This window comes from Lagenorhynchus albirostris, chromosome 3, assembly GCF_949774975.1.
Source record: "Lagenorhynchus albirostris chromosome 3, mLagAlb1.1, whole genome shotgun sequence".
In the NCBI taxonomy this organism is placed as follows: domain Eukaryota; kingdom Metazoa; phylum Chordata; class Mammalia; order Artiodactyla; family Delphinidae; genus Lagenorhynchus; species Lagenorhynchus albirostris.
Genome location: NC_083097.1, coordinates 165,512,000 through 165,529,181, shown reverse-complemented (window position 1 = coordinate 165,529,181; position 17,182 = coordinate 165,512,000). Strand labels below are relative to the sequence as shown.

The following is a 17,182-nucleotide window of genomic DNA, read 5'->3' as shown; positions in this document are numbered from 1 at the left end:
CAGTAGTTGTGGCTCGCGGGCTCTAGAGCTCAGGCTCAGTAGTTGTGGCACATGGGCTTAGTTGCTCCACGGCATGTGGGATCTTCCCGGGCCAGGGCTCGAGCCCGTGTCCCCTGCATTGGCAGGCAGATTCTTAACCACTGCACCACCAGGGAAGCCCCAGTGCCCAGTCTTAAGAGGGACCCAAGACTTAAATGTCACAGACCCCAGCAGGACACCCCAGAGGCTGGAGAATGGGTGACAGGGTGGGTTTGTGGTTTTCAGGATGTTTTGGACTCTCTTCCCACGGACAGCCACCCCCTACGATGGTACACCCACCTGTCTGATCATGGTAGTCGTGAGCTGAGATCACACAAACACTGCTGGTGCCCATGGAGCCCACCAGACCCCAATCCGGGGATTCCCCTCCCAGGTCCTCCCTCCTAACCCCATCTTGGCCATGGGGTTGGAGTGGGACCACTGAGTCAGAAGAGTGTTAGGGACCAGAGAGGGCGAGTGTAGTACCTTGTCCGTCCTGCTCCCTCGCTGTCCCCTGACCCTGATGCGAATGCCTCTTTGTCTCCAAGACCCACAATTGTCCACCTGAATCTGGACCCCAAGAAGGGCCTTTTAGAGGTCTCAGTTCCAACACAGGCATCCTCCTGTCTCAGAGTGCAGACTTCGACAGGCAAAGCCCCTTCTTAAGCCTCTTTCTTCATTTGCCAACTGCCCAGCCCCCTGTAGTAGCCAAGATTGTGCTAGTTGCAGGTGCCGCAGACCCCCCGTCAAGCTAGCTCGAGCAAAAGTGGAAGGACATTTCTGGATTACGTAACTGAGGGGCTCAGGGTTAGAACAACGGACTCAGGTATGGCTGGATCTAGGGTCTCAGATAATGTCTCCAGGACCCGACTCCGTGTCAGGTCTGCTCTCCGTAGTGCTGGCTTCACTCTCAAGCAAGTTCTCCCCTGTCACAGCACCAGACTTATATCCTGGCAGCCTGACAGAGGCGAAAGAAGAGAGAATGCCCTTTGTCCTGGTTAACCCAATAAAAGCCTCAGGCTTGGGGACTTCCCTGGTGGTCCAGTGGGTAACACTGCGTGCTCCCAATGCAGGGGGCCCAGGTTCAATCCCTGGTCAGGAAACTAGATCCCGCCTGCAGGCCGGCACAACCAAAATATGCAAGCAAACAAAAGAATCCCTAAAGCCTCTGGCCTGAGTCTCATTGGTTGAGTCTGGCTCATTTTGCCCACCCCTTTGCCAAATTTTGGACTTTGATTGGCTGGGCCTGGATCATGTGCTCACCCTAAACCAATACCTGGTTAGGACACATTTTCTTTCTTAAAAGAAAATTGAGACTGTTGCTTCATGAAAGGATCTGGTCAGGCAACCCCATGGTTGCTTATGGATTTCCAAGCACCATGACATGGTTGCTTATGGATTTCCAGTTCCGGGGCTACCTTTTTCTCAAAGTCCAGAGGGCTGGAGCCTGGTCTTAGCCTCATCGGAGCCAGGGAAATGTGTAATGCCACGGCCCCGCCCCCTATGCCTGTCCATCAGAGCAGAGCCAGTTCCCCATTGGTCCATCTCTTCTGTAGCTATTACATCAGCAGGGGCGGGGTCACATCTCTCAATGGCTGACTTCTTTGTAAGAGGAGTTGGAGGAGCTGGCATCTAATCATTATTAAATTGATCGTCCTTGAACAGACAAGATTGGCAATACTTTAGGAAAGAGAACATTATCCTCTCCAGCCAGATCTCGGGGACCATTCCAAAGTTATCTAGAATTTAATCACATATTTTAAACCTAAAACATACTCACTTTCCACACATAGAAAGTTTTAAACTTATTTTTTCCAAAGGGAGTGTAACAGAGCAGGACCCTACGGGGCCTTCCCAGGACAGACACCACCTCCCCCCATGTCCTCTGCCTGCCTCTTGTCTGTAGAAAAACTTTAGCCAAAGAATAAATTTAATCAGAGAAATGAAAAAATGCAGAACCAAAGAAAAACAAACAGGACAAAATAATAGTTTTGCCATTAAGCAAAGTCAGGACCTTTAGTTCCTCCTCAAGGGCTATAGATAATATTCTGAGCCATAGGCTTTGAGCTGCTTAGTGGATACCAAAACCCCTACCAGGTGGGGGAAGTTGACTACGTGATGACCAGACTGTAGCCATGACATAAGCTGCCGCATCTTACACAATTTTGAGAACTGGCCTCAAGGAAATGGGAACAAACCAACCCTGGAACTGAAGATTAATTGTACTTAAAACAATCCAGATGACATTGATCAGACCACTGCATGAACAACTTCAAGGTGATTGTCGGAGCCGACTCTACTGTTTCGGCATGTAGCCCCCTCCCTCCATCTATCCACCCCTGAAACTCCCCTTTAAAAGCTTTTGCCCCCTGATCGGCAGCTGGGAGATGTCTTTTGGACATGAGTCTGCCTTCTCCCCAGGTTGCTGGCCTCCTGAATAAAGCAACCTTTTCTTTTCAACCAACACTTGTCTCTCGAGTATCGGCTTTTGAGTGGTGATATGCCAAACCTGAGTTCCGTAACAGGAGAAAATTATAATATTCTAGACCAGCACTGTCCAATATGGCAGTGAAATGTAGCCAGTCCAAGTTGAAATGTGCCTTAAGTGTAAATACACGTTTGGTTTTGAAGACTTAGTACCCCCCCCCAAAAAGGTAAACTATCTCAATAAACATGTGGTTCACAAACAACTGATTAAAAAATCGTCTGAAAAGCTGAATAGACATCTTTCCAAAGAAGACATACAGATGGCTGATGGGCACATAAAAAGATGCTCAACATCACTAATTATTAAAGAAATGTAAATTAAAACCACAGTGAGATAACCCCTGAACTTATCAGAATGGCTTTTATTTAAAAGCCTACAAATGACAAATGTTGGCAAGGATGTGGAGAAAGCAGAACCCTTCTACACTGTTGGTAGGAATGTAAATTGGTCCAGCCACAATGCAAAACATTATGGTGGTTCCTCAAAAAACTAAAAATAGAACTAATATATGATCCAGAAATTCCACTCCTGTGTATATATCCAAAAAATTGAAAACACTAATTTGAAAAGATAAATGTACCCCAATGTTCATAGCAGCATTATGTACAATAGCCGAGATATAGAAGCAACCCAAGTGTCCATCAACAGATGAATGGATAAAGAAGATGTGATATATATGTGTGTATATATGTATATAAATATACATATATACACACATACATACACACAATGGAATATTACTCAACCATGAAAAAGGATGAAATTCTGCCATTTGCAACAACATGGATGGACTTGGAGGGTATTATGCTTAGTGAAATAAGCCAGACAGAGAAAGAAAAATACTGTATGTTATCACTTGTATGTGGAATCTAAAAAAAATTTTTTTTAATGAACGTATATTAAAAAACAGAAACAGACTCACAGATATAGAGAACAAACTAGTGGTTACTAGTGGGGAGAGAGAAGGGGAAGGGACAATGTATGCTTAAGGGATTAAGAGATACAAACTACTATGTATAAAGTAGATAAGCAACATGGATATATGGTACAGCACAGGGAAATACAGCCCTGGAGTATAGTCTATAAAAATATTGAGTCACTATGCTGTACACCTGAAACTAACATAATATTATAAACCGACTATACTTCAATTTTTAAAAACCCTGCCAAAAATCCACATTATCCTCTATCAGAAGGCACCGCTCTAGACTTAAAGAAAAAATTCCTTATGTACTTTGTCTCATTTTAATCCCCAGTTCTCAAGGTCAGATAGACACAAAGAGAGATTTAAGACACCTAGACAGAGTGGAGACAGTGTGAGCGCATGAATATGTATAAGCATGCAAATGAGCATGCCATGTGTACACGTGAACAGATATGCGACGACCGGGGGTATTCAGGAGTGTGTGTGTGCAAGTGTGTGTGTGGGTCTGGGTAGGCGGGCAGATGTGTGGATGAGGCTGGGTGTGTTTCTGAGTGTTTCTCTGTCAGGGGTCTCCAGGTGGAGGAGGAACTACTTCCAGGGTTAGGTCAAGGTGATTCTGGCATCAGTCCCAAATGTAGGGGTGGAGTTCCAGTGGTTAGTCCCATTGCCTCATATCCGTTCCTCTCCTCCAAGGGGCCTTGAAGAAGTAGAACTTCTCAGGGGGAGCTGAGGGGTGGGACTAGGGCAGAGGGAAGGTAGGTGTGGGGACCTAGGAATCCTGCCTCCAAGGCTGGATGCCCCTGCCCCCAAAGGTGGGACTCTGGGGTGCCACAGCATTTCCCATGAGAGCAAGAGGAGATGGGAGGATGAGGTTTATCCAGGTAGACACACACACACACACACACACACACAGCTTCCTGTAAAGTTCCTGACCATCCTCTTTTTTAAAAATTATTTTATTGAATAAAATTGACATATGACATTGCATAAGTTTACGATGTACAACATGTTGATTTGATACATTTGTATATTGCAAGTTCCTGACCATCCGATTCTGTTTCTGGGTCTATGGGCATCTCTTCTTGGTCCCCCCTGAGACCACTGGTCTCCTAAGATCCCTCTCTAGGTTGGGGTGAGAATGTCCCAGGGTGGGAGGGTCCTGCATCCCCGAAAAGAGGAGGCTGACCTCTCTTTCCTCTCCTCCACCCCAACCCAGAGACTTCCTCATCTTCCCAGACACTTTCTAGTGGGTGGGGTTGTGTGTAGACAAATTGGTAGGCTGGGGACTACGGAGGCTGAGGAAATCTCCATGAACCAGGAGATCAAGATGCAGGCGGCAGCCTTCAAAAACAAGAAACGGGGGTCCCCAGCCAATGAAGGTTAGACACCTTGGGTGGGGAGGGGAGAGGTACAAAGCTGAAAGTGGGGGCCGGAGGGTTCCTTCCCCCACCCAAAGTGTGTGTGTGTCTGTTTATCACCCGAATGTTCACTCACATCCTCTCCGCTTAATCAAGTTGTAGATCTGAGTTCCCCACTCCTTATCTTTACACCCAGAAGCCTGTTGAGTGCAGTGTTCCGTGAACCAAGTCGTCTGAGGCCCCCTCCCACCCTCACCCCTGCCCCAGCGCTCTCGGCAGTTTTCTTCAATCCCTCTCACTGACCTGCCCACAGGTGCAGATGACCCTGCCTATGAGAATATCACCTTCAAAACCCAGCACCAGCCAAAAGGCAGTCACTCACCACCCAAGAACAAGGGTAAGCAGCCGCCCACTAGCCCACATCACACAGCCTTGGGAGGGGCCCGTGGGAGGGACAAGGGGCCGTGTGTGGAGGTCAGGGCCAATGGGGTGGGGTGTGCTGACATCAAGGCTTGTGTGGGACGGCGGTGGGGGGGTGGCTTTGAGGAGGTGGTGATGATGATGGTGTGATTGTGCCGGTGGAGGTGCTGGTGAAGGTCTGGGTGTTGGTGACGGTGAGTAGGGGACCACGTAGTGGATCGGGACAGAACCACCTAGATAGAGCTGATGAGGGTGCTCACGAGGTCCTGGTGATGGAAACAATGCTGGCAACAACGGGCATTGATGTTGGTGGGTGTTGGTGACAGGGATGTTAAGGGGGGCATGATGGTGACAGTGTTAGCGATAGCTGCTTGTGGCACTGGCCAGGGTGCATGTTGGTGGCAGTGTTGTTGATGGCCACAGCTGCTTATGGTATCGGGAACAGTGGGTATAGGTGAAGAGCTGTCGCCGGTGTTACAGTCAGTGTTGATGGTCTGAGTGGCAGTGTTGGGCCCTGGAGATGACCTGTCCTGCCTCTACCCCTGTTCCAGCCCAGTCCAAGCCAGCCTCCAACCCTGCCCAGGTCCCGCATTGGTTGCCTAGAGCCACGATGAGCCTATATGTTCTCCTCGCTCTGTCCTGCGTCGTCCTCTTAGCCTTTGTCCTGGTGAAGAGTGAGTGAGGTGTTTTGCTCTGTTTTGGTGGTGGAGGAAGGGGCTGGGGCAGTGTGGAGGGGTTCCCAGGAGCTGGGGCGGTCCAGCGCTGCTCCCAACTGCAGACCTGAGGCGATTCTAAGGTTTTCTTGCCTCCCCACCCCATCCTGAACAGATTCCAAGATGTCCCAGGAGCTGCTGGTCTTGAGAACGGAGCTCCAGAAGGGTGAGGGAAGGACCTGGGTCGGGGTGGGGGTAGGGAGAGCAGAGGTGACACAGACATCCCTGACCCACACCCTCAGTCTCTCTTTTGGTGGGAGAGTGCCACGACGAGGAGAAGAAGCGCTGGAACGATGTCAAGCAGGGCATTGACACGCTCAAGAGCAAGGTCCATGAAGGGAACCAGAAACTGAAGACGCTGGCGACAGGTGCCCTTATAGATGTCCACTGGGCGAATTTGCCTCCATGCCCAATATTGGGCTGGGTGCTGGGGAGTCGGGGGAGGGGACAGCAAGGGTCCCGCCCTTCCAGAGCACAAGGTTTGGAGAGGTGATGGATGTCACCCTCCAAGTCACTTGGGGAGTATATAAATGCATGGGAACTCCAAGCACATGGGCTGTGTGGCACCCCACACTGGGGGCCGGGCAGGGAGAAGGCTTCCAGTAAAGCTAAGAAAGGCCCACTTCCGCTTTTTCCCGTCTCTCCCCAGCCTCAGACATGAACCAAATCAGGACTACATTACAGAAAATCCTCCAGACGCTGAAGATGCTAAATCCAAGTAAGTTGGGCCCAGGGGAGGCGGAGGAGGGGCCCCCTTGGATTTGGCCCCAGATTCTCTTTCACGAGTGGGATCTGTCTGACCTCGGATCTCCACCCTTCACCCCCGCCCCCACCCCGCAGATCCCACACCTCAATAAAAGAAAAGACATCAGAGCCCTGGCTACACCTCGGAGGACAAGATAGCACCTCTCAGTGAAGATGGAAAATAGGGCTCCCAGCCTGGTCTGAAGCTGCGCTTTATCCCACGTGTAGAAAATCATGTGTCTTGGTGAATGTGTTGTGGAGTTGCGTGTGTGCCTATGTGCTCATGTGTCGGGGTAAGCACTTCATGGAGGGTGGGTATTTCAGCGTTTCCCACAGGAAGGTGTTATGGGTGAATGTTGAAGGTGGGAGTCACAGCGAGTATGGTGTGCACCCCTATGTCACTGTACATGTGATGCACACGTGTATTGCGGCGTGTTGTGAGTGTAATGCATGTCACCGTGGGTGGCTGTGGCGATCACAGAAGTGTGTCACTGTGGGTGTGGGTGTTGGTGACACGTGTTACACGTGCCCATTTCAGCGTAAACACATGTGTGTCCTGAGGGATGTTGTGTGATGGAGGCATGAGTGGGTGGGGTGGGCACACCATGGGAATGTATCACTGTAATTGTGGGTGTGTGCCCTGTCACACCCACCTGTCATGCTGTGCCGGCCTGAACAGGTGTGTGTCAACACGAGTGTGCCTGATTATGCCACTGAGGGTGTTCAGAGCGTGGACCCGCATGTGTCCATTTGTTTCTGCACTCACATTCTGTGATTCATGATGATAAAGGCCAAGGGGAAACAACGCGGCTTTCAGATCTGTTATTGGTGTGGCTGGGGAGCTTTGGAACCTGGTAGGGAGGGTCTGTAAGTGTTCAGACTCGGAGAATGAGAAAGGTCACACGGTGAACACGTGGACGTAATGCCAGGAACCCTGGGGGCACGAGGGGGCATGAGAACCAATGTCTGCAGTGGGTCCCAGTGTGTCCATGAATGTGTACCCTGGGAGCGACTGAGTCCCTGCGCCGCTGAGTGTGTGCCCATGAGGGTCTGTGGCCTGAGATGTCCAATGTCTCCCTAAGTGTTCATGGGCCCACGAATGTATGAGCCCCTGAGTATGTACTGTGCTCGGGAATGTATCTGTCCACAGGGCATGTATTCATAAGGGCACATGCCCTTAAGTGTACTATGCCCACGGCTCATGGATGTACGTCCTCCGAGAACTTGTGCCCACGGACATGCACATGGACCCTAAGACAAGTGGACATGTTCGCATGGACATATGTGTGTCCCTAAGACAGGTGAGTGTGTGTGCATGGGCATACGTGTGCCCCTGAGACAAGTAGACATATGCCCAAGGACGCACATGTTCCCAAGACAGAGACGTGTGCCCATCATCAAATGTGTGCTCCTGAGCAGATGGACGACCCGTGCCACTGTCCCAGACAGATCACGGGCCAACCAAGGCCAGCGAGGCCCCTGGCCCGGGCCGCACCCCTCTGTAGGGCCGCACGGACACGCGCGCCCCCGTGCGGCCACTGTCGGGAATCACAGAGCGCGCCCCGCCCGTCCCGCCTCGACGCCTGCGCACGCCGGCCCTTTTGCGGCGCCGTAAAGCAGCTCGGCCGAATCGGCTGCCGCAAGTCCCGGTGAGACCCCGCCCGCCACCACCCCTCCCGGCGCCGTGCCGCGTCCGCTCCCCAACCCCTCTCCGCGGGTCTTTGGGTCCTGGGTCAGGGTCTCGGCGTCCACGATCCCCGGAATCCCTCTTCGGCCCACCCCGGGGGACCACGAGGAGGGTGGGCTCCTTCCCGGTCCCTCTGCCTGGTCCACGCCGGGGCCGGGGTCGCGGGATCTCGGTCTTTCCACGGCTTAGCTCACCAACCCTATGGCAGGCGGGTGGAGGGGTCTCAACACTCCCCCTCCCCTCTCGCGCGCTGGGCGGCCCCCATGTAGGCAGCTGCGCACCGGGGCAGGGGCGTCCTGGAGCTCCTGAGATTCCTGGTCTTTTCATCCCCCACGCAGACCTGGTTGGGACCCTCTCAGCATCCCCAGACCCTTCCGGCTTCTGGCCAGGTCCCTGCGTAGTGGGGCGGGGTTCTCAGTTACCCCTCCCGGCCCCACCCTTAGCAGGAATGTGTGTGTGTCTCAGAGCCCTTGGGATTCCCCCCCTCCCGCCCCATCCGCTGCCATTCCCATCGCTGATCCACATTTTTTTGGTTTTTTTTTGGTCTCAGCACCTCTTAGGGATTTTCTCCCAGCAACCCCCTTCCGGGTCTCTCGCCACCGACAGCTGTGGCTTCACGCCCTGTGATGGGAGGATCACTGCGCCCCTTCCTGGCTCCCCTATAACCCCCGGATCCGACAGTCCTCCCCCTCCCTCCTTCGACGGTGCAGCTACCTTTCTGGAAAGCATGCGGGTGGGGTGTTCCCAACGCCTTCTCTGGCCGCCCCCCCAGTCTTTTTACAAACGCAGGCCCACTCAGAGAGGCATGCTTCGTGCATGACAAATTGGTGCTGCCCGAGGGTGCGGGTTTGGAAGGGTTCCCAACATCCTCTCCTGGCTTGCTCCATGTGTCTTGCCTGTTCCCCAAGCTCCCAACTCTTCTGGCCGTTGGTCTCCACACACCCCCTACTCCTCTCTCCCAGTTTCTCTGACTCCGCAGGGGAGAGGCAGGGAAGTTCTCTTCACCCAGGGAAGTCAGCGCTGTTGCTGCTGGAGCGCATGGCGGGGGGGAGGGATGGCGGGGGGGAGGGATAGCTGCCAGTGTACGCTCACGGCCCCCCATCCTCGTCCCCTTCCTGCCCTAGGTTTGACGCCCCCCTCACCGCGCACTAGTTTTCTGGTTACTCGTACAGGCGGCGGAGGGCTTAGGACTGTGCTTTGAACGCACAAGGGTCACCTGGAACTCGAGGGGGAGTGGTTTCGAGCGCCCCCTTCTGTTCCCCCTCTTGTCTCTCCTCCCACCTTCCCCCTCCACCCCACTCCCTCCGAAATCCTCTCCTAGCCTAGGGTACAAGCCTACCCCGTCTTCCGTTTGGCCGTGGCTGGCTAGGCGTAACGGAGGTATGCTTTACGCGCAGGTGGGTACCTCCTTTCCTTCTACTCATCTCTTCCCACGTGGGAAATCACTGATGGAGCGCACAAGGGAGGTGGTAGAGAGGGGCTCCTTCCCGCCTCTGACACCCACGTTTTCTCGTCTCCCCGCAGGGCAGCGGCGGCATGGAGGCGCGCTTCACGCGCGGGAAGTCGGCGCTGCTGGAGCGCGCGCTGGCCCGGCCGCGCACCGAGGTGAGCCTGAGCGCCTTCGCGCTCCTCTTCTCCGAGCTGGTGCAGCACTGCCAGAGCCGCGTCTTCTCTGTGGCGGAGCTGCAGGCTCGCCTGGCCGCGCTAGGCCGCCAGGTGGGCGCCCGCGTTCTGGATGCGCTGGTGGCTCGCGAAAAGGGCGCCCGGCGCGAAACCAAGGTGCTGGGCGCCCTGCTCTTCGTTAAGGGCGCCGTGTGGAAGGCGCTCTTCGGCAAGGAGGCCGACAAGCTGGAGCAGGCCAATGACGACGCCCGCACCTTTTACATCATCGAGCGGGAGCCGCTCATCAACACCTACATCTCCGTGCCCAAGGAGAACAGCACGCTCAACTGCGCCAGCTTCACGGCTGGCATCGTGGAGGCGGTGCTCACGCACAGTGGCTTCCCCGCCAAGGTCACGGCGCACTGGCACAAGGGCACCACGCTCATGATCAAGTTCGAGGAGGCGGTCATCGCCCGAGACCGGGCCCTGGAGGGCCGCTGATTTCGCCCCCCCTCCCTCCGATAAAGGATGAAGATAGCCCCCTTCCCAAGCGTGTCTTGTGTCTTGTGTGAGGGCCTCAGAGATCCGCTCAACACCTTGACCCGGGAATTCCCTGGCGGTGCAGTGGTTAGGACTCGGCGCTTTGACACTTTCACTGCCGAGGGTGCGGGTTCAATCCCTGGTCAGGGAACTAAGACCCCGCAAGCCCCGCAGCGTGGCCAGACAACAAAAACACCCACCTTGACCCAGGCCCCTGCCTCAGGCTGCTGAGGGATGCCAAGGCCCAGGCGTGTTTATTTTTTATTATTATTTTTTTAATATTTTATTTATTTATTTGGCTGCTCCAGGGTCTTAGTTGCGGCACGCGGGATCTTTTAGTTGCGGCCCACAGGATCTAGTTCCCTGACCGGGGATCGAACCCGCGCCCCCTGCGTTGGGAGCGTGGAGTCTTAACCACTGGGCCACCAGGGAAGCCCCCCCCAAGCGTGTTTATAGTACGATGGGGAGGTGGGGTGGGGGCAGAGGGAAGATAAACCAGGCCCAAGGAGCTGCTGGTATGGCTGCAGTAGGGAGGATGCTGGCGCCTTCCGGAATCGCAGTTGGAGGCCATCCCTCGGCTGAGGAGGTGGTGGGGGGCATCAGGGTGGAGGGGTCAGGCCAGGGGAGACTCCTTTAGACCAGGGGCTGGTACACTTTTTCTGTAAAGGACCAGAGGGTGAATAGTTTGCACCCAGCAGCCTCTGTCCGACTACTTTGCGCTGTAGACAGCAGTAGGTTAGGGAGTGGGTGTAGCTGTGTGTCTAGAAAACAGACAGAGGGTGGTTGTTTGTCAACCCTCCACACCTTTTTTTTTTTAATTTATTATTTATTTTATTTTTGGCTGCGTTGGGTCTTCATTGCTGCACACGGGCTTTCTCTAGTTGCGGCGAGCGGGGGCTACTCTTCGTTGCGGTGCGCGGGCTTCTCATTGCGGTGGCTTCTCTTGTTGCAGAGCATGGGCTCTAGGCGCACGGGCTTCAGTAGTTGTGGCACGCAGGCTCAGTAGTTGTGGCGCATGGGCTTAGTTGCTCCGCGGCATGTGGGACCTTCCCGGACCAGGGCTCGAACCCGTGTCCCCTGCGTTGGCAGGCGGATTCTTAACCACTGCACCACTAAGGAAGTCCCCAACCCTTTTTTTTTTTTAGACCCTTGCTACTCAGAAGTGTGGTCCCGGGCCTCAGTGTCAGCATCCTCCAGGAGCCTGTCGGAAATGCAGACCCTCAGGCCCACCCCAGAGTAACCACTCAGTCTGCATTTTAACGAGGTCCCCAGGGGATTCCTGTGGGCACACTGGGGCGGCTGCCCCCCTCCACCCCCCAAGAGTTTCCAATGCTGCAGATCTGGGGTGAGCCGGGGATTTGCATCTCTAACAGTTCCTAGGATCTTCTGTTAACTCCAGGGGCCGCACTTTGAGAACCCTGGCCTTAGAGACCTGGTTCTCAAGGGGAAACAGGCAGGCTCACTTGAAAGTCATCTGGGTGCTTAAAATAGTTTGCGGTTCATCTCTAAACACATGATACCATTACCTGAACACACGTTCCTTGTTGACAAAGGAAAATAACTACATTTCAGGCAAACTGCCCTTTTGCCCACCACCCTTGGTCTCTTGATCACTCCTCACACTTCCCGCCACCCCAATGAAAGCCCTTCAGGACTTTGGAGGGGGAAATTTCTTCACATTTTCGCTTCCCCCCACCACGCCCTTGGCCAAGACCTGAACAAGTGTGTGTTTTTTTGTTTTTTTGCGGTACACGGGCCTCTCACTGCTGCGGCCTCTCCGTTGCGGAGCACAGGCTTCGGACGCGCAGGCTCAGCGGCCATGGCTCATGGGCCCAGCTGCTCCGCGGCATGTGGGATCCTCCCGGACCGGGGCACGAACCCGTGTCCCCTGCATCGTCAGGCGGACTCTCGACCGCTGTGCCCAGGGATTCTCGGTGGGGGAACGCCCTGGGCCAAACTCCTGGATGGGCTGCTTTCCAACTCCAGGCTTGATGCTCTGCCTCTCAGGAAGACGTCCACCTGTGCCCCCGTGTTCCACCTACCAACCAGGACTAGGCCAGGCTGTCCACCGTGCAGGGAGGGACCTGACTGGAATGTCCCCGGACCGTGCACTCCAAGAGAGCAGGCACCGTGTTACCTCATCTGTCATGCTGTGTCCCCAGCTTGAGGACAGGTAGCCCTCAGTACATGTCTACTGAATGAATGACTCTGGTGGCCTGAGGCTGTTCATTCTGGGCCCCCAAATGTCCCTCTCAACCTTGATCAGGGCTAATTGTGGGGACCTGAACCCACTGCACGTTTTGCTGAGTGACAGACGAGGAACATTTTTAGCAGGGGAGAAAGTTGTCAGGTGGGCAACAGAGAGAAGTCACTGGGGGCCAGTGGGTGGGCGAAGATGGCAGGAGGCCTGGGGGGTGGGGACCCTGCGGGACTTTCATGGAGGCCAGGTGGGGGGTGGGGACACTGTGGGGGGCTGTCACCTCGTCCAGGAGCCAGAGGAGGTGACCTGGGGCAGTGGCAATGGGGATGGAGAGAAGCAGGTAGGTTTGAGATGAGATAGCCTTTATGATGGGAGGGACGTGGGGCTGGGTGCTTGGAAGATGCTATGGAAAATGACCAGTGTGGGTGGACAGCTGGGCGGTGAGGACACAGGAACGAGGAGGAGAAAGTTTGGGAACAAGTCCTGCTGGGCTGCGGGGAGGCCACAGGACGGGGTTCTGGATAGAGGCTGGGCCTGTGATGCAATCTGGAGTTTCCGAGCTTCTGACAACTCTGCAGGCCCAGGTGCCCCAGCCCTAGGCCATAGTGGTGCCCAGTGGCCCTACATGTTCTAACTGGGACGCAACGGCTTGCGTGATGCTAGGTTCCTGCCAAGACTCAACTTAGACACCCACACAACACACACACACACACACACACACACACACACACACACCACAAAAGCACAAATCGACATGCAAAGACATCCACACAACACACATACAAAGATTCAGACAGGGCTTCCCTGGTGGCGCAGTGGTTGAGAGTCCGCCTGCCGATGCAGGGGACACGGGTTCGTGCCCCGGTCCGGGAAGATCCTGCATGCCGCGGAGCGGCTGGGCCCGTGAGCCATGGCCGCTGAGCCTGCGCGTCCGGAGTCTGTGCTCCGCAACGGAGAGGCCACAACAGTGAGAGGCCCGTGTACTGCAAAAACAAAAAAAAAGATTCAGACACACGGACAAACAGTACTGTCCAACCACAGATACCTACACAATGCAAAACTGCACATGCCCCACGTGCACACAGACACAACCCAGAGGCATCTACACAACACACACACAAAGATACAGACCACAGGATACCACCAAACCACACACGTACACAACGCATACACATAGATAGACACAGACACAGACAAATACACAGAAATGCACAGAGGTACACACAGCACACACACACAGAGACAACACACAGTGGGACTACAGATGCAAGATAGACGCACCCAATGTGCACACAGATACACACAACGTAATCACATGCACACATAAACACAAATGCACATATAAGTGTACCGAAACATACATAAAACGCACAGAGACACACACCACAGATATGCAACACACACGCACACGCGCAAGTACACGGTCATACAGACACACACGTACGCCCTCTACCGGTCTTCTGCAGAACTGTTTCCAAAGAGGGCTTGATGGACAGAAGCAGGGCCCTCCTCCAGCAGCCCTCCTGCTGGAGGAGGGGAGGAGGGCTGGACTTGGCCCTCCTCCCCCCCACCCTCCATCCCCCACAGGCCTCAGTTTCCCCTTAGGACCTCTCCCTTCACCTCTGTACCACCGCCCGGCTTCAATCACCCCCAATCCTTGCTACTTCCCGCATCTCTGTTCAGCCCCGTGCATCTCCTGTGCATCGCTCGTTCATGCGACGAAAAAACTCATCAATAGTCAATCTAAGAAAGAAACGGAAAATTTTATTGGAGCCAACCTGAGCACTATAACCCGGGAGACAGTCTCTCAGAGAGCTCTGAGGGCTGTTCCGAAGAGGTAAAGGAGGCCAGTATAGATGTGATTTTGGAGAAGGGGGGTTCGTGCAATCGAGCAGTCATCTTTTTATTAATTTTTTTAATTTTAACTTTAAATTTTTTATTTTTGGCCGCACCACGTGGCATGTGGGATCTTAGTTCCCCAACCAGGGATGGAACCCACGCCCCCTGATTTAGAAGCACAGAGTCTTAACCACTGGACCACCAGGGAAGTCCCTCATCTTTTTTTTTTTTTTAATTTTATTGAAGTCTAGTTGATTTACAATGTCCTGTTAATTTCTGCTATACAGCAAAGTGACTCAGTTATACATATATATTCTTTTTCATATTTCATATTTGAGTACTCATCTTGGTAGAAGGTTGCCACTGTTCTCGAGGAACGGATATCTTAGTTAATGGTTTTAGTGGTTTCCTAAGGATGGGATGATGCAAGAAACTGAGTTCATAAAATTGTCTCCTGGAAATCCCGGTCTATCCGAGGGCCAGTTCTGCCAATTTTCCTACAGCACAAAGTGCCTCATCCTGTTACAATCCCCTCCCTTTCGGTCTTAATTTCGACCAAAGTTTGGGAGGCATTTCGTGACCAATTTGTCCCATGGTGCTAGGAATGCTCGTTCCCAGGTCTGGGGAAGATTTCATGGATACAGCCACTCAGTGTGCTATTAGTAGACTGTTACAGTAGCCAAAAGCTTCTGGACTACCTCTCTTACTAGCTCGTTATGGTCCAGGCAATGGTTCCCTCTGTTGCTTCTTCCCATAGCTAGAGTTACACTATTACAATCACTGATCTTATAAGACTATATATTTGATCAACCGTTTCAAGTCACCTAATCATGATTAAATCTACCTGAGGCTCGATTACACATTTTTTTAAAGTCTTCTTTTTAATAAATTTATTTATTTTATTTTACTTATTTATTTTTGGCTGTGTTGGGTCTTTATAGCTGCACATGGGCTTTCTCTAGTTGCGGCGAGCAGGGGCTACTCTTTGCTGCGGTGCGTGGGCTTCTCATTGCGGTGGCTTCTCTTGTTGCAGAGCACGGGCTCTAGGCACGCGGGCTTCAGTAGTTGTGGCTCGTGGGCTCTAGAGCGCAGGCTCAGTAGTTGTGGTGCACGGGCTTAGTTGCTCCGCGGCATGTGGGATCTTCCCAGACCAGGGCTCGAACCCATGTCCCCTGCATGAGCAGGTAGATTCTTAACCACTGCACCACCAGGGAAGTCCCTCGATTACACATTTCGTAATGCAAGAAACAATAATCTGGTGAAAGAGGCAGAATACAAGTAATATAGCTAGTGGCATTAATAAGGTCATAAGTAAGTATTTAAGCTGAGAACTACCATTAGGTACTGCCCAGGATCGCCCCAGGTTGTCTGACCAGTCTGTTCAGCATCCATCTCTATCTTTAAGGAAAATGGTATATTAGCATTGTATGGAAAGTTCACCGAAGATGTCTGCACCTATAAGGCGAGTGGTGGCTCGCCGTGACCCCTTACAGATTGTGGAAGGAATGTCACCGTCTAAGGAGTTACAGGGCTGGCGCCAGAGGGAGAAAATTGATCTTTATGGTTGAGTAGGTATTTCTGCCGTTGGGGAGGTCTGGTTCACACATAATGCAGATGCACCATGCACACAAGAGGGCGAGGGAGGAGACCAAAGGGCAGAGGAAAAATTTTATGTTTAAATTTTTCTCGTCTCCCCTTAAAATGTGAATTTTTTTTAAAGCACATTCTCTGCATTCAAAGACCTTATTTTTAAATTAATTAATTTATTTTTGCTGTGTTCGGTCTTTGTTTCTGTGCGCGGGCTTTCTCTAGTTGTGGCAAGTGGGGGCTACTCTTCATCGTGGCGCGCTGGCCTCTCACTATCGCGGCCTCTCTTGTTGGGGAGCACAGGCTCCAGACGCGCAGGCTCAGTACAAATGTGAATTTTTATTTCATCGCTGTCATTCACTCACTCATTCATTCATTCATGCATTCAGTGAGACACTGGACACCATGATGGGCCCTTGGGGCTGATGTCATGAACAAGCTGGACAAAATCTCTACCCTTGGAGCTGAGACGTTCTCTCTGGGGAGACAGACAAATGTCAGATGGTGACGGATGTCAGAGACATAAAGGAGATAGGAGGAGGGGGTGTCAGAGGCACTATTTAAATAGTGATCCAGGAAAGCTCTCTGAGTAGGTGACGTCTAGCCGGAAGCCCTGCAGAGAATGAGACCCCCAGCTCATGGATAGGGGGAGGGATCCCCAGCAGGGGAAACAGCACTTGCAAAGGGCAAAGACGAGCCCGCAAGGCCCCGTGTAGCTGTCACCTGCCCCTTCTGCACACGCCTGGGGATCCCCTGGGCAGCAGGGTCTGTTGGAGGAAATCGAGGGGGGCTGGTGTGATAAGTAGAGTGAGCCCAGCTGCGACCCCTGCCCCGGGCTGAGCACAGCATTGCCCACCACCACCTGCCTTCTCCCCACCCCATCAGCCACATTCCTTATCTTTTGACTGGTCCTGTCTCTCCTCTTCCACGACCCCACCCCCGGTCACCATCTTCCCTCCTGGACAATGGTGGCAGTCCCCTCTCCATCAGCCACAGGACCACATCTTCCCCCGCTTCCAACCCTCCACGCCTCCCCTGCCTGGAGTTCAAGGGCTTTACCT

The 17,182-nt window shown here is 53.2% G+C and overlaps 2 protein-coding genes across 4 annotated transcripts; both read left to right on the top strand.

The window, feature by feature from the left end:
* Positions 1–4,715: 4,715 nt before the first annotated feature.
* MCEMP1 (mast cell expressed membrane protein 1) lies at positions 4,716–7,551 on the top strand. The gene is made up of 7 exons (XM_060146702.1): positions 4,716–4,810; positions 5,103–5,186; positions 5,761–5,883; positions 6,038–6,088; positions 6,165–6,290; positions 6,572–6,640; positions 6,763–7,551. The coding sequence occupies exons 1-7, from the start codon at positions 4,741–4,743 to the stop codon at positions 6,777–6,779; spliced, it is 540 nt and encodes a 179-aa protein (XP_060002685.1). The 5' UTR covers positions 4,716–4,740; the 3' UTR covers positions 6,780–7,551.
* A 659-nt stretch (positions 7,552–8,210) lies between these two features.
* TRAPPC5 (trafficking protein particle complex subunit 5) lies at positions 8,211–10,500 on the top strand. 3 transcript variants are annotated; one of them, XM_060146700.1, is made up of 2 exons: positions 8,211–8,315; positions 9,878–10,500. In XM_060146700.1, exon 2 carries the CDS (start codon positions 9,890–9,892, stop codon positions 10,454–10,456), a length of 567 nt encoding a protein of 188 aa, XP_060002683.1. In that variant the 5' UTR covers positions 8,211–8,315; positions 9,878–9,889; the 3' UTR covers positions 10,457–10,500. The 3 variants fall into 3 exon arrangements, with proteins under 3 accessions (XP_060002683.1, XP_060002684.1, XP_060002682.1); XM_060146701.1 differs by lacking the exon at positions 8,211–8,315 and adding an exon at positions 8,354–8,561; XM_060146699.1 differs by lacking the exon at positions 8,211–8,315 and adding an exon at positions 9,675–9,750.
* The last annotated feature ends 6,682 nt before the right edge of the window (positions 10,501–17,182 follow it).